Source organism: Pleurodeles waltl, chromosome 6, assembly GCF_031143425.1.
Source record: "Pleurodeles waltl isolate 20211129_DDA chromosome 6, aPleWal1.hap1.20221129, whole genome shotgun sequence".
NCBI lineage: Eukaryota > Metazoa > Chordata > Amphibia > Caudata > Salamandridae > Pleurodeles > Pleurodeles waltl.
In genome coordinates, this window is record NC_090445.1 from 1324455504 (window position 1) to 1324469353 (window position 13850).

General features: G+C 44.6%; 1 protein-coding gene across 1 annotated transcript in view; it reads left to right on the forward strand.

The window, feature by feature from the left end:
• The first annotated feature begins 3919 nt into the window (after window positions 1-3919).
• Window positions 3920-13850, forward strand: part of ECHS1 (enoyl-CoA hydratase, short chain 1) — a 110918-nt gene continuing 100987 nt past the window's right edge. Inside the window, exon 1 of the mRNA XM_069240630.1 lies at window positions 3920-4069. Within this exon, the coding sequence (XP_069096731.1) occupies window positions 4003-4069 (67 nt within the window). The 5' untranslated portion in view covers window positions 3920-4002. The remainder of the gene's footprint in view (window positions 4070-13850) is intronic.

The window sequence follows — 13850 nt, forward strand, 5'->3', positions numbered from 1 at the left end:
GTTATTACCAAAGTTATCAGAATTATTATCTATGTCACCCATTTCGTCATCAGTATCTAAAAATTTTAAAATAAGTATTTGTTTTGGCACATTTTGAATATTTTGGGATTTATTTTTCGTCTTTTTAAAGACTTCTCCACCGTTATTATCGTCCACTATTAAAGGTGAGCTATCACCATAGTAAACCAGGAAATAAAAGAAAATAAGCAGAAAAAGGGTTAATACTGTAAGAGGAGTAAGGAGGTGGAGAGTAGGGCCTAAGCACATCCTAGGGGCGTGAACACGCTTGCCTGAAATAGTAGAATGAAATGGGAGGGGTGTTGTAGGCCGCTCCCATCCGGTGAAGCAGAGGACATTCCGCTTGTGCTTCAAGCAATACGGAGGCAGATGGAGGAAGAGAGTTGCTTCTCCTAGACGAATGAGTAATAATATCTTCGTCAGGGAAAAACAAGAAAACAGTTGGGCAGCTTCGGGTAAACCGACGACGCAAGTGTGAGGAGACCTGAAGAGTCTTAATGGAAGATGGATAAGCCGTTGAAACAAGTGTGTGAAGGAGCGTGCGCTGTAGAACGTTGACAGAGTACGAGTGGCGATCAACAAAATAAAGGAAAAAGCAGAGTAACATAAGAGCATTCAAAAGATATAATAGAACAATGCAATATGAATACAGCAATATAGTTATAATAATATATAAACTACATGACATGTAAAAAGTAGTACTTATCTTAACTGCGAGCAGCAAGAAAAGAGAGCTGTTCGCAGTGAAGCATGGACATTATACTGTGCACAGGGTTACTATTGGTTATTACTGCGATACATTTCTCTTTCCCATTGGCTAGTCTGTTGCTAAGCCTCATGGGAAATGTAGTTTTCTTGACTGCTGCTATATGATTAAGGCAAGATTAGATAAGCATTAGAGGAGCCTCCGGTATTGACATAAAATTATATAAATAAAACAACGACCTATCTTTCCCTGCCAGATGCTTAAAATGTAAAAATAAAAAAATCATATGATTTTTAAGATCACAATTAAAAATCATCCTATTTAAAATGAGTAGTGTGTCGAGAACATACTGCGAAGCAGGGGAAAGTGCTAACACATTCAAGTCTCTGCATTTGTTTATTGCTGAAAATAACGATAAGCCCCATCACAATGCCTAAGATTTCTGCGTTTTAAAAATGGCATTAAGTATCTCCTAGCATATAGCTTGTAATAGTCACAAATAAAGAGAAAATGTGCCATCAATTGTCATGCAATCTCATTACATGGGCACACTGTACTCTCTAATGTCTGCTGGTGCCGCAAAGGGAAACAGAGCAGGTACTTAATGGTGCCAGCTCTGAATTGGAACAATAATGAACGGGCCCAGCGGTCCCTTGTAGTCCATAGCTCCTTAGTATGGAATTCTTCCGGCAACAAACTCATATAATTTTGTACAGGTTTCTAGTATGCAGTAAACTCCCTATCCATGAAGCTTTCACTAATTTACCAGCTGTGATAGCACACAATACCTTATTGGTGAAAATACTGGGCATATCAATCTCAGTAAACAACTTTTTGACATACACCAGCCAGGGGATTGTAAGTCCCTTATCACAGGCCAGGCAGTCAATCAGTATATCGCTAGTTAATGCAGCCTTCTCCTTCTTCCAGATAGAGAGCCACAGTAGGGGAAGCTTGATACCTATTAGTTCACTCAGATATTCAACTCTCAACTCCTTATGACAAACAAAATGGGAGCACGAGGGGGGAACAGCCAGTATGTTTCTCAGAAAATGGTTATCTTTTCCTTGCAACCCATCATATTCTTTTAAGCCCCAAACTCCTGCACCATAAGTTGCTATTGAAACACACTGCAATGCATAAATCTACAACAGCGGGGCAAGTTCTTTCCCTCTCTGCGGGCAGGGGAGGCTAAGGAGAGAACCACTAGCTCTAGCCAATTTTGCCCTGTCCGGTTGTCATGAATTTTATTTGATACCTTGACAATCTGACCGTACCTGACCCTCGCCTTCGTGCTAACCTGCAATGATATCAACAAATAGACCAGATTCGGGTCAAGCTCCATCTCAAAAAGCAGCTCCCAGTTTGCTTAGTTTGATGCAATCAAAGGCCATAGAAAGGTCCATAAAAGCCAAATAAATGGAGGATTTCTTGGCCACTGTATACTTTTCAATAATTAACTTTAAATGTAAACATAATTCAATAGTAGCAACACCAAAACAAAATCCATATTGACAGACACTCAAGATATGATTTTCTTGCACCCATTCCAATATTCTCTTATAGCGAACCCTCTCTGATATTTTTGCTGGAATTTCGATCAATGAAATGGGACGGTAACAGTGTGGCTTAGATCGATCTCCCTTTTTAAAAATGGGTGTGATTACCGGGCTCGCCCACGATCAGGGTATGGTCCGAGAACTTATTTGATTAAAAACATTGGTCAGCAAGGGTGCCCATTATTCTGCTGGGTTTTGCGACGGACACATTTCCTTCAATGTGAATCATTGCTCCCATGTGTTGTCTGTCTTTGACGGATGAGGCCAGTCCCTAATACGCGGCACATCAGCTTCCTTATGTCTTTCATGGCTGGTCTCAGATATTCCATGTGCTTTATTTATTTAAAAAACAGTGCAATTGCCTAATAGTGGTTTAATCCCACTTGAGCATTTACCTGGCATAACATACAAGTTAAATAAACGATAGTAGACACCCTAGAAGACTTGTGTATACATTATCCATTAAATAGCTACAAATATTTCCAAGCTCATCCTGTAAGAATTACAGGTTTGGGACCTTGCATAAGTACTGTAGGAACGTTGCAGCTGTTTTAAGACACATTTCAGGCTATAACATTACACACACTGTCTTATTTTGCTAATTTATCACATTGAGTATGCATTAATGCTTTTCTCCACTTGTGGTGAGGAGTCACTAGAAGTGTCACACATAGGGTTTCCACCTTTCACGGAAAAATATAAAGGCCATTTGTTTACATAGTGTTTTTCTGTAAGGTCCAAGAAGAGTTAGGTGAAAAAGAATTTCTGTAAAATCCACAGTACCCTTTTGTATCCTGGCAGTTCTTCTCAAATACTTTTTAAGTTATGTCGTTTTGTATTTTCTGTTTTAGGTTTATATTTCAAAAGCAGAAAAAGTATAGTTTTTCATGATTTTTCCCGACTTTTTTATTGGCATGTACCTAAATCTACACAGGCCACCCCGGTAAAATTCCAGACTGTGGCACCCTAGTCACAGGTAAGGCTTATGAATGTCACACCTGAACGCTTGGCAAACAATTACATATACGTTGTATGAAAACCGGGAGCTATGATTTCCCCTATGACTTTCATTTGAGTTGATGAAGTTTAGCAGGAAAAAAAAGCTGACATACAGAGCATAATAGCTGACTTTAAGTCGGGAGTCTCACTACTGGGTGGTTCTTTATTTCACCGTAGCCTTCTCTGTACAAGCCTCGCCCTCTGATGGCAGAAGAGACTTTGAACTATACATTAAATAAACAAAGTACAATACAAATCAAAAGAGTATTCACTTTAACAACACACTTTATTTGAACACTGAATTCCAATAACAACGTACTTTCCAGCAGCATGGCATCGAGCGTTATACATGATTGCCTTGGAAAGTCAGCACTCTAGTTTTATATTCAAATCCAGGCGATCGCAGACTTAAATCGTCTCAGCTTTTATCTTTTTGGCGTACAAAATGTATAATAGCAAAGGCTAAAGTCTGTAATACAATAAATAACCTCACAATCACAGCAGTATCAGCGCAAGGCAGAGCTGAGAGCCACGGAGACAACTCTTCCGAAGAGAAGGGGGCGTGGCAGCGCACACAGGATCCGTCACTGGAGAATGACCTTGGAAGAGCTTGCCTCTATTTGGAGGGGCGGTCCATCGTGGGCGGGGCTGCGCGCTCTAGATTTGTACCCTGACAGCGCCAAAGTCCGTTGTTTTTGTCGCTGCCCATCTGCTCGTACAATGGCGGTGGTGTACAGATCCCTCTCCAGTACCCTGTCCGGGACGTGGCGGAGGTGTGGTGCGCGGGGTGAGGGATTGTATTTTGGCCTTACTGTGGAGGATTGAGGGAACTTTTGTAGTCCACATTCGTGAGAGGAGGAATGTTAGGGCATATGGGGGGCTCATATAGGTGAGCGCGGCAGGTTCAGTGGGGTACAAATGAAGTCCGCGAGGGTGAGCACATTGAGAGAGGATTACAGTTTCTGTGTGGTATACGCATCTGGTTCTTGCTCTTAAACCAACACAACATATTGCATAATGGGACCTGTACTTGCAGTCTTGAGCGTTGTAATGTATTGCCTGCCTCAGGCTTCTGTGCATTGAGTGAAAACATTTTTACCTTCACTGGCTGATGTGTCTCACATGTGATGGGCTCAGTTGCTAACTAAGGTTTTCTCCGGCTAATCAACCCGTTACTCAAACATTTTAGTATAAAAATACGGGGCACAGAATATCTTTAAAAAGTTAGAATATTGGATCGAGGTTAAAGCAGAACTGAATTGTATAATGTTGCAGATGTGCAGTAAATTGTATTGCTTTTATCATGGGAACTGCCGCAATTACAATAGAAGAACTCCCATTGGGGAGTGAAAAGTCAAACAAAATTCCAATCTGTCAAAAACAATTTTATTGATGCATGGGTGTAGTGAAGTTGCCTGACGAAACCAAACACACAAAGTGCTTGTGGCAAATGATAGTTCACTACTAAAAGAGGAAAGGATTGTGTATATACCCTGTAAGAATTTGAATTATTATTTTGGGGGCAAGGGTGTGACTACCCACTTTCAGGAATAATAACCCTTTTCTTGTGAGAATTTTCACAGTCCCTAAATTAACCTGAGCTCAGATCCCTGGTAGCTGTGCTACAAAACAGACAAGCTTAACTTAGGGCTATGTTTAAGTATTTATGCAGTTCCAAAACAGTAGAGAAAGTTGAAATGCTAAGAACAAAAATACCAAGCTAATTGGAAAAGTAGCATAAAAGTAAATGAACAAATTGACAAAAGTAAAATAAGGTGAACCGGAGGTATGAAGTTTTTTTAGCATAAATACAGCCAGTAAGCATACAGGGACCTTGATGGCGCAAGGGTCAGATACACCAATAATGTTAATCTTGATCAGAGGTTTAGCCTTCCAAATTTAGTCCTTTAATTCCCAGTCCAACAGAGGAGTACACTTCTAAAGCCCCCCAGCTCATTAGGGGAGGCACTTAGAGACTCACAGAGTTTCAGGTGGAGGCCAATTAGCAGGGTCTAGTCCAGGCCTAGTTGCTGCTGATCAGCTGAGCAGTTGCAGGAAAAGACCTCTTGTAGCTTGTTGTGTCCCTGTAACTTTAACAGGAGTTCAGCCAAATGACCCCTGGAGTCCACTGTTTTTGTCTTTGGTACAAGAGCAAGACAGTCTAGGCCTTCTGGGTTCTTCTCAGCTCACAGACATTGTCAGTCCTCTTCTGATCTTCAAACTCAGGAGTGTTCTAAAGTGGGTGCCTGGAGGTGCTACATATATCCCTGGCACAGGCTTGTGGGTGGGGCTGACTCCTGGACATGCCCTAACCGATGGGGTAAAAGTTCCTGGGACAAACCCTACGCACATTGGGCATTTTAAAAGTAGCAACGGTCTTCAGCTGCACTTACCTTGGCTCTGAGGGCAGAGTGTGTTTGCACTATGATAAGCTTAGTGTCCTTCCACATTCAACACTAAAATCCAGTTTGGGGCAGCCACTGTTCTCACAAAAAACCCAGAGATAGAAGTTTGGTACAACAAAGCAGGGTTATCCAGCAGCCATACAGTGGATACACAGGCATTGTTTTAGTATCCTGTTCCCCTTCTTTTCAAGGGCACCCCAGTGGTTGGTATGTGTAAAAAAACACAGCAGATCTGTGTGGGAGTAAAACTGTACCTCAAACTTTGGGCACCCTACAATTTACCTTGGTTCTCCCAGTTTACTGGATCGGAGATGGTTTTAAACATCATTTTTATAAGGTAGTGTGTCCTGTGTTAAGTCACCTCTCCAAGCATCAATTAGCTGAGTAAAAAAAGTTCATCATATAGAGATAATGTAGTAACCTCAATAATTGAGCACTAGATCAATGAAAACTGAAGGGTATTAATAGAAAAAGTTAAAAATAAGTGATACTTAGTCAATGCCATGAAGGCTTTTAGATGCAAAGTTATACAGAATATGTATACATCACAATATTCTAAGTCTCAATGAGCAGCAAAATCATAAGAAAATTGGGCAGTATCCCTAGCAGCATAGGAAAACTTAGGACATCTCTGGCTTAACCCCCAAACCAAAGGGTTCTTACATTCAATTCTTGCATAGTAAATTGGAAAAACTGCATAATCATTGTGGTGTGAGCAAAGTGTAATTTCTTTAGTAAATCATAAGACTAGAATAATACATATCATTACCCTAACACATAAGCACCATCTTAATTCTAAATAACCTATTCAACATCCTCTATGCTAATGTCACCTGGAGATGTTCTAACAAATATGAAACATTTAGACAATAAGACATTCTCCTAATGATTGAACCAAATGAGAACAGATACCTGTTGCCATCTTACACCTGCACCATGGCAAGTTCAACACGAGCAAGGCAACTACTGCAGTGAAAATAATTCATGATGTCGTTAGCACAAATTATGTGCTATCTGGGAAGCTCGTGGGAGAGGAAGTGTGCGGCGGGGGTGCAGAAGCAGGAGTGAGTGAAAGAGATGGCATTAATCTGGTTTAAAATGGAGATTTATACAGACATGGCATAACTAGAACATTTGAATAACTTCACTTCTGTTCATCATAAGAAACTTGTTTCAATCACAACTTTAGAAATTCAGTCTATATATATAGAATCATATGTAAAATTGCATATTATTCATTATTACTTAACAAAAATATACATTTAAAAAACAATCCCATACCTGTCAAGCAGGATTTGACATTCAAGCAGGTTTTGACACTGTAATGTCAAACAGATACTCACACCCCCACCTTGCATGTTCTGTCAGGTTAAGAGGGGTCTCTCTGCCCATTTTGGTCAGTCTATTATTTGTTCCTGGGAAGCACTTCACACATTCTTCGTACCTTTTCAAATGCTAATTAGTGGCTTGCAGAAGTGGGCGAGCAAAGGCCAATGTAGCCTCCAGGAAAATCAGGCAGGGCAAAGATAACTTTCTGAAATTTACTTTCCCTTAATCTTTATCAGAGAATAGAATTCATTATTGGATTGGATTTGTAATAACTATTAAAAATAGCTGTGTATTTATTTTTCTAGTTAGTGCCACCCCTGAGATACAGCTTCAAGATTTTAATCTGAACTCTGGTTTTCTACATGGACAGCCAGAACTGCCACAGTGCCAGTCACTGAAAGGGCATGTTAATGTTAAGTTTCCACATATCAAAAGGGATTATTTTGACAAGGCAAATCGCAGTGTTTAAACTGCTACAGTCAGGCTTTAATGATAGCGCTGAAGCACTGTTTTATATTTTAACTGTAGTGGAGGGCACAATCCATTATGCTGCAGTTCTCTATTGGCATTCAATTTATATGCCCTGTCTACATCTTCTATCATATACTAGGGACTTAAAGGTACGTTAAATATATCAGTTAGAAATATGCCAATTCAGCCACGTTTTAAAGGGGGAGCAAGGCTCCTTAGTGTTGGTTAGCAGCAATAAAGTGCACAGAGTTCTAAAGCCATCAGAAATATAGGGTTCAGCAAAAAGTCCAGGGAACTACAACGAAAAAACAGATTTCCTTCCTACACCATATGTTAGCAGAGCACTGAACGCGACATAAGCATCAATGTGATGCAGTTGGAATGAAGGGTTTGTGTTTATATATGCATTGTGCCAACACAAGACTTTTATCTGCTGGAAAACCATTTGAGGTAAGACCACAACCCATTTGAGGTGGAGTAGGATGAACCATTTGGGACAGATGTACTATACTCTGATCGTAAAACACCAGTCACAATTTGTAACTAGTATTTTTGTGACCAGAGAGTTATTTTGTGAACTGACCTGTGTATTAATATGTCAATCTGCAAATTATTGATTCCTAGTGGGTTGAAAATCGACCTACCTCATACATATTAATAAGGTATGTCGCAATTTGCAGCCCACTGGGAACCACATCCAACACCGGGACAATGCTCTGCAGGGGTCAGCAGACCACCTTGCCTCTGATTGCTTTTAAATAGAGTAATCTTTTTCTTTTTTTGAAACGCAACCCGTTTTCTTCAAGGAATACAGAATGCATTGGAAAAACATTTTCTAACATTCTCAAAGGAGAAGGGGTCCCTTGGGAAAATTGGTCACAGCAGGGCCATCATGCCCCGCGGCTGAATCTGCACAGAGGATCAGCGCCATGTACGCCTTCCAAGGTGGCTAGTAGGCGGTGATCACTGCCACAAATTCAGTAAAGGGGTGAGGTGTGGGGACGCGATTTCGCAGTGGCAGCGGTGGGCAAACAAAGACCATCAAGGCGAGCTGAAAAGGGGATGAGGCACCTGATATTAGACTACATTGGAGGACGAGCACTTGAGAGGAGGGCGCCCTGTGAGCATCAACCGCCTGACAGAGAGGTGCAGTGGTGGACATTGATGGCTTTGCCCTGCTCCTCATACATACCATTGTTACGTTCCAGGGAGGATTCCAGGAAGTGTTGACACCAAATCTGGGCCAACAGGTAACATTATCACTTCCCCTGACTGTTGTGCAATGCAGAGTACTCGGTAAGTGGTATGCGCACTCATTACAAGCTTGACTGGGAAGGAGCCAGAACGCCTTGTCTCACCTTTCATCCTCATTATGCTGCTCTCCCACAGTTTTTTCGCTGTCCTCTGTTCGCGCCACCACCTCAGTTGCTACGCTGGTGTATGCCATAGTGTGGGCAATAGTGACCCTCGCCCTGCTAATCTGATGATTGCTGACGTACAAGGTTATTGTTTGCGTGCTTCAGGATTTTCAACATTTCACCACACAGCCTGGATGAGTTTTATATAAAATAGGAGCTACATGCTACCATCCTTCTTGCATCAACCGACGTTTCTCTTCCCCTTTCTAATGCTTCTAGTACCCACTCCCTGACCTTACCATTTTACCAGGCTTTTTGTAGGAGAGCAAGGGGCGCAGCTGTACTCAAGGAGCTTGCCTTAATAGCAGTGACAGAATGCAGAAGGCACCATCTAATTAAAGAGTTCAGCAAGTCTCCAGTTCTTTATCATATGCAGCACCCTCTACATCAAACTCTCTATCATACGGCTTCCGATGCAGCACATAAACCAGGCCACACAAATAAGCTTGTATATTGACATAACCCACTATAGCTCGCTGCAATCGTAAGGGGTTGAAGCAACCAGAGGAGAGGACTCAAGTTCCCTCTAGAGGGGAATGGATCAGAAGGTGTGGCGGAAGTGGTTTATGTAGCATAAATACGGCTTGTGGCCCTACTATGAAACCTCCAGTGTCCCACTAAGTACAATCAAGTGTGGAAAACAAGGAAGTGAGAAGTTCACTGGATAGCAGATGAAGTGGATCTCCCGAGACGCTTCAATGCGAATGCGCGCCCCATGGAAAACGGTTAGGCCTAGCCAGACCCGGAGCCAACCTGTTGCTGGAAACATAAGGTCTAAGGTCCATGCGGTTAAGGAGCTAAATAAGGCATCCTGGATAGAAAGGGGAGGACAAGAAGTGCCCTCAAGTATAGAGCCGCGGCCTTCAGAGATAACAATCTCCATGCAGCTAGAGCGCCCCATGGACGGTCGGAAAAGGGAGAAGTTATCCTCCCTCCCCCTCTGTCCCCAAGAGGTAGCCTGAGGACAATACAGGAACCTGAAGGAGAGGGCTTACCAGAATCTATTCCTCACAGCCTTTATGGTTGGAAAGACTGCTCCAATCTTAGGCCAACACACCCATTGTTCAAGAAGGGCAACTCCAAAGAACCATTAAGGGGTTTCGTGATGGATAAGTTCACAGCTATAGCAGGGCAGGAAGAAGCGTTGCGGTCAAGCCCCAGTGAAGCATCTTAATCAATCATTCAGAGTATTTGGAAAGCGCACTATTCACCTGTGAGGGTCTCAATGCGCTGAGGGGAGGGGGCGCTGCTACTGCTCAACTCGAAAAGCCATGTCTTGAGATGTCTCCTGAAGGTAAGTAGGTCCTGTGTCTGACAATTTTCTCTATGACTTTTGCCGGGAAGGGGAGCAGGGAGATGGGCAGGAAGTTTTTAAGGTCCTTTGGGTCCGCCTTGTGTTTCTTGAGGAGGGCGTTGATCTTGGCGTGTTTATAGCTCTCCTGGAAGGTGGCGGTCTCTAACAAACTGTTGATGATCATCCGGAGTTGTGGTGAGATCATGGGGCTTGTTTTGTTGATGATGTCCTGAAGGGAGGGGTCGGATGGTGAGCCGGAGTGGATGGTGTTCATGATTTTGATGGTGTCGTTGGCGTGGGTCCAGCAGAGTAGGAGGCTGGTTGGTGGTGAGTCTGTGGTGTCGGTGGTTGGCGAGGGGGGGGGGGTCTGTGTACTGAAGCTGTCATGGATGTCTGCGATCTTGCGGTTAAAAAAAGGTGGCTAGGGAGTCGCAGAGGTCTTGTGATGGCTGGATGTCGTTGATGTTGGTGCCTGGGTTGGAGAGCTCCTTCACAATGTTGAAAAGCTACTTGTAGCTGTGTGTGTTGTCGATGCGTTCTTTGAAGGTGGTTCGGATGAGTTGGTGGTGTCTGCGGATGGCATTCTTGAAGGCTGTGGTTGTCCGGTATCTGACCTTGGCACCATTTCTTTTCAAGTCTTCGGCATGTTTGCTTGGTTCTTGGAGGTCGGCGGTGAACCAGAAGGCCTTTTTGTCTGTTAGAAGGTTTCTTGATTGGGGCGAGAGTGTTGTCACAGTCATCGATCCATTGCCTGAGGTTGCGGGCTGCTGTGTCAGTGGTGTCAATAAGTGGGTTCCGGGAGAGGGTAGTGATCAGTTGGTCTTCAGTGACCTTGTTCCATCTGCGGTGGGGAATTCGTTGTGGGTGATAGTGTGTTGTGGGTTTCTCGAAGGAGAAGTGGATGCAGCGGTGGTCGGTCCAGTGGAGTGGCTGAAGGAGATGTTTGCTGGCAGAGAAAATGGGTTCGAGCGTGTGTCTTGCGGAGTGGGTGGGTGTTGTGACAAGCTGCTTGAGTTTGGTGAGATGGGTGGTCGAGTTGTTGTCGTTGGTGTTCTTGAGGTGGAAGTTTGAGTCCCTGAGGAGTATGTAGTCTGTGGATTCAAGAGCGTGCATGCTGATGACGTCGGTGATGGAGTTGCTGAACTGCTGTCGGGGATCGGTGGGTCTGTAAACAAGGGCCCCTCTGAGGGTGGTGTTTGGGTCGGTGTGGATCTGGAAGTGCAGGTGTTTGGCGGTGCTGAGAGTGTCTTTGGTGCTGGTCGAGATTCTGAGGGTATTCTTGTAGACCAGGGCGATGCCTCCTCCTGGTCTGTTGGTGCGGTCCTTGCGGGTGATCTTGTAGCCGTCCGGGATGGCTCTTGTGATGTTGGTTGCTGAGGAAGGGTCATCTAGGTCTCGGTCAGGAAGGCGACATCTGGGGAGGCTGAGTCGAGTAAATTGCAGAGTTCGATGGCGTGTTTGTGGATGGAGCAGGTGTTGAGTAGAATGCATCTGAGATGGTTGCGTCCTGCCTTGGTGGGTGGGTCGTTGTCGTGGAGGCTGGTGAAGGTACAGCTCTGGCAGGAGAAGGGTCCGCGGGGGAGTTGCGGGGTGGCTTGATGGCAGGTGGATGAGCGGCCGGTGTTGAATGCGTGGGGGGTGGTGGTCTAACAATCTGGTGTGGCGGGGGTGGGTGGTGAGAACCAGTGGTTCCGGGGCTGGGCGCGGTCCAGGAACGGATGCGCGCAGACGACCTTGCCTTAGGCGCTCCAGCGGCGCGCCCGCTGTGCACGGCTGCCATTAAGTAGGGAGGAGAGGACAGCTGGGAGGTCAATGAGAGAGGATGTGGCGGGCAGTGGCGGGGGGGTAGAGAGCGGGGATGAGCGAGAGAGAGAGAGCAGAGTGGAGGGAAAAGCGAAGAAAGAGTGTAGAGCAGTGATTCCCAACCTTTTGACTTCTGTGGACCCCCACTTTATCATTAATGGAACTCAGGGACCCCCAGTGAATCATCATTGGAATCCAGGGACCCCCACTGAGTCATTACTGGAAGCATGAGACCTAATGTGTCAATATTTGTTCATATTTTTTTATTTTGTAAGCAGTCGCGGACCCCCTGAGAAGGCTTCGCGGACCCCCATGGGTCCCCGGACCACAGGTTGGGAACCACTGGTGTAGAGTGAAAATCAGAAGTCAGAAAAGGAGCACGAACGGCAAAAGGGGCACAAAAGGGGGGCAGACACAGAGGAGAGAGCACATAGAGAGCGAAGCAGCAAAAAGGAGGAGAGAGGCAGAGGGCAGCCTAGTAGGAAAGCAGAGCTCTCCCACTAGACACCAGGGATGAGACTCGAGCAGAAGCCTGCGGGTGGAGGAGGGCTTCAAACTCCTGACAGGGGTTAGGAGTTCAGAGGAACGAGGGCTCTACTTACAGGTGGACCTACGGGAGGCAGAGCAGTTCACTGACCAGGTCAGTGGTAGTGGTATCTTAGTCTCGGTCCTCCAGGCAGTACCTCAACCACTGTAATGACAAGTCGAAGTATGGATATAATCGATAGTCAGTCAAGCAGGGACAATCCTAACCCAAACCGTGAGGGGTCATTCCCCTTGGGCTCCCCATCAGGTCCATCAATTGAAACAACTCTTAATCCGATCCTAAAAGAGCTGCAGGATTTGAAACTCCCACAGAGGCTCATAGGAAAACTAGTGAACACTTAATTCAAATCAATAATAACATCCAATACCTTGCCTCCTGGGTTTCCCAGGTTGAACAAAGAGTCAGTGATCTGGAGGACTCACTTAGCAACCAGGGCTCAGGAACCTCAAAATTCTAGGGGAGCTAGAGGACCTACACATGAAACTCAGTGATGTCGAGAGCAGTTCTTGCCGCACAAATATTTGATTTTGTGGGCATTCCTGAGGACGAGGAAGTAGGAGGAACCTTAACTAAACTGATATCGGACCTGGTGAATGAGTATTTCCTCCACGACCACATGCTAGTTGGTTCTGAGCTGACAATTACGCAAGCACATAATGTCCCACTTGTCGGGGCTACAAATGCAAGATACTCACTATCTATCCTGGTGAACTTCGGGGAGCACAGGATCAAAGAACAGATTTTAACTCGAGCAATTAGAACTAAAACATTTGCCACTTCAGGTAATTTCACATTCCGTATATTCTCTGACATGTCAGCTGCGGCAGCAGGACAGGTCAGCGATTTTATTGGCCTCATCAACAGCTTCAAAAGCCAGGGGGCACCAGCCGGCCTAATTCAGCAATCCAAATTAAAGGTTTTCTTCAAAGGACTAACCCACATATTTCATTCAGTGGACCAGGCGAAAGGGTTCCTTCAAAATATGAAGGAGGACGGAGGGGGGCAAACAAGATCTTTCAACAGCAGGCTTTGATTTTATTGTCTATGAGAACCTTGCTGGAATGCTCACTGAGGGGCTTTTTCCTTTTTTCAGGTTCCTTTTGTGTTTCTCCTTTTTTCCCCCCACCCTTTCTTGCACAGGTATTAGGTCATCTATGTTTATGTAGTCTTGCTCATACTGCTCTTCTAATGCAGGTTCACAAGTGCCATGCCAGGTCACTTGTTCAGGGTGGTGGGAGAGTGGGTAAGGGCACTAGAGGGGGGTAGTTGTGTGAGGGAGAGGGCCCATGATGGGTGGTGTT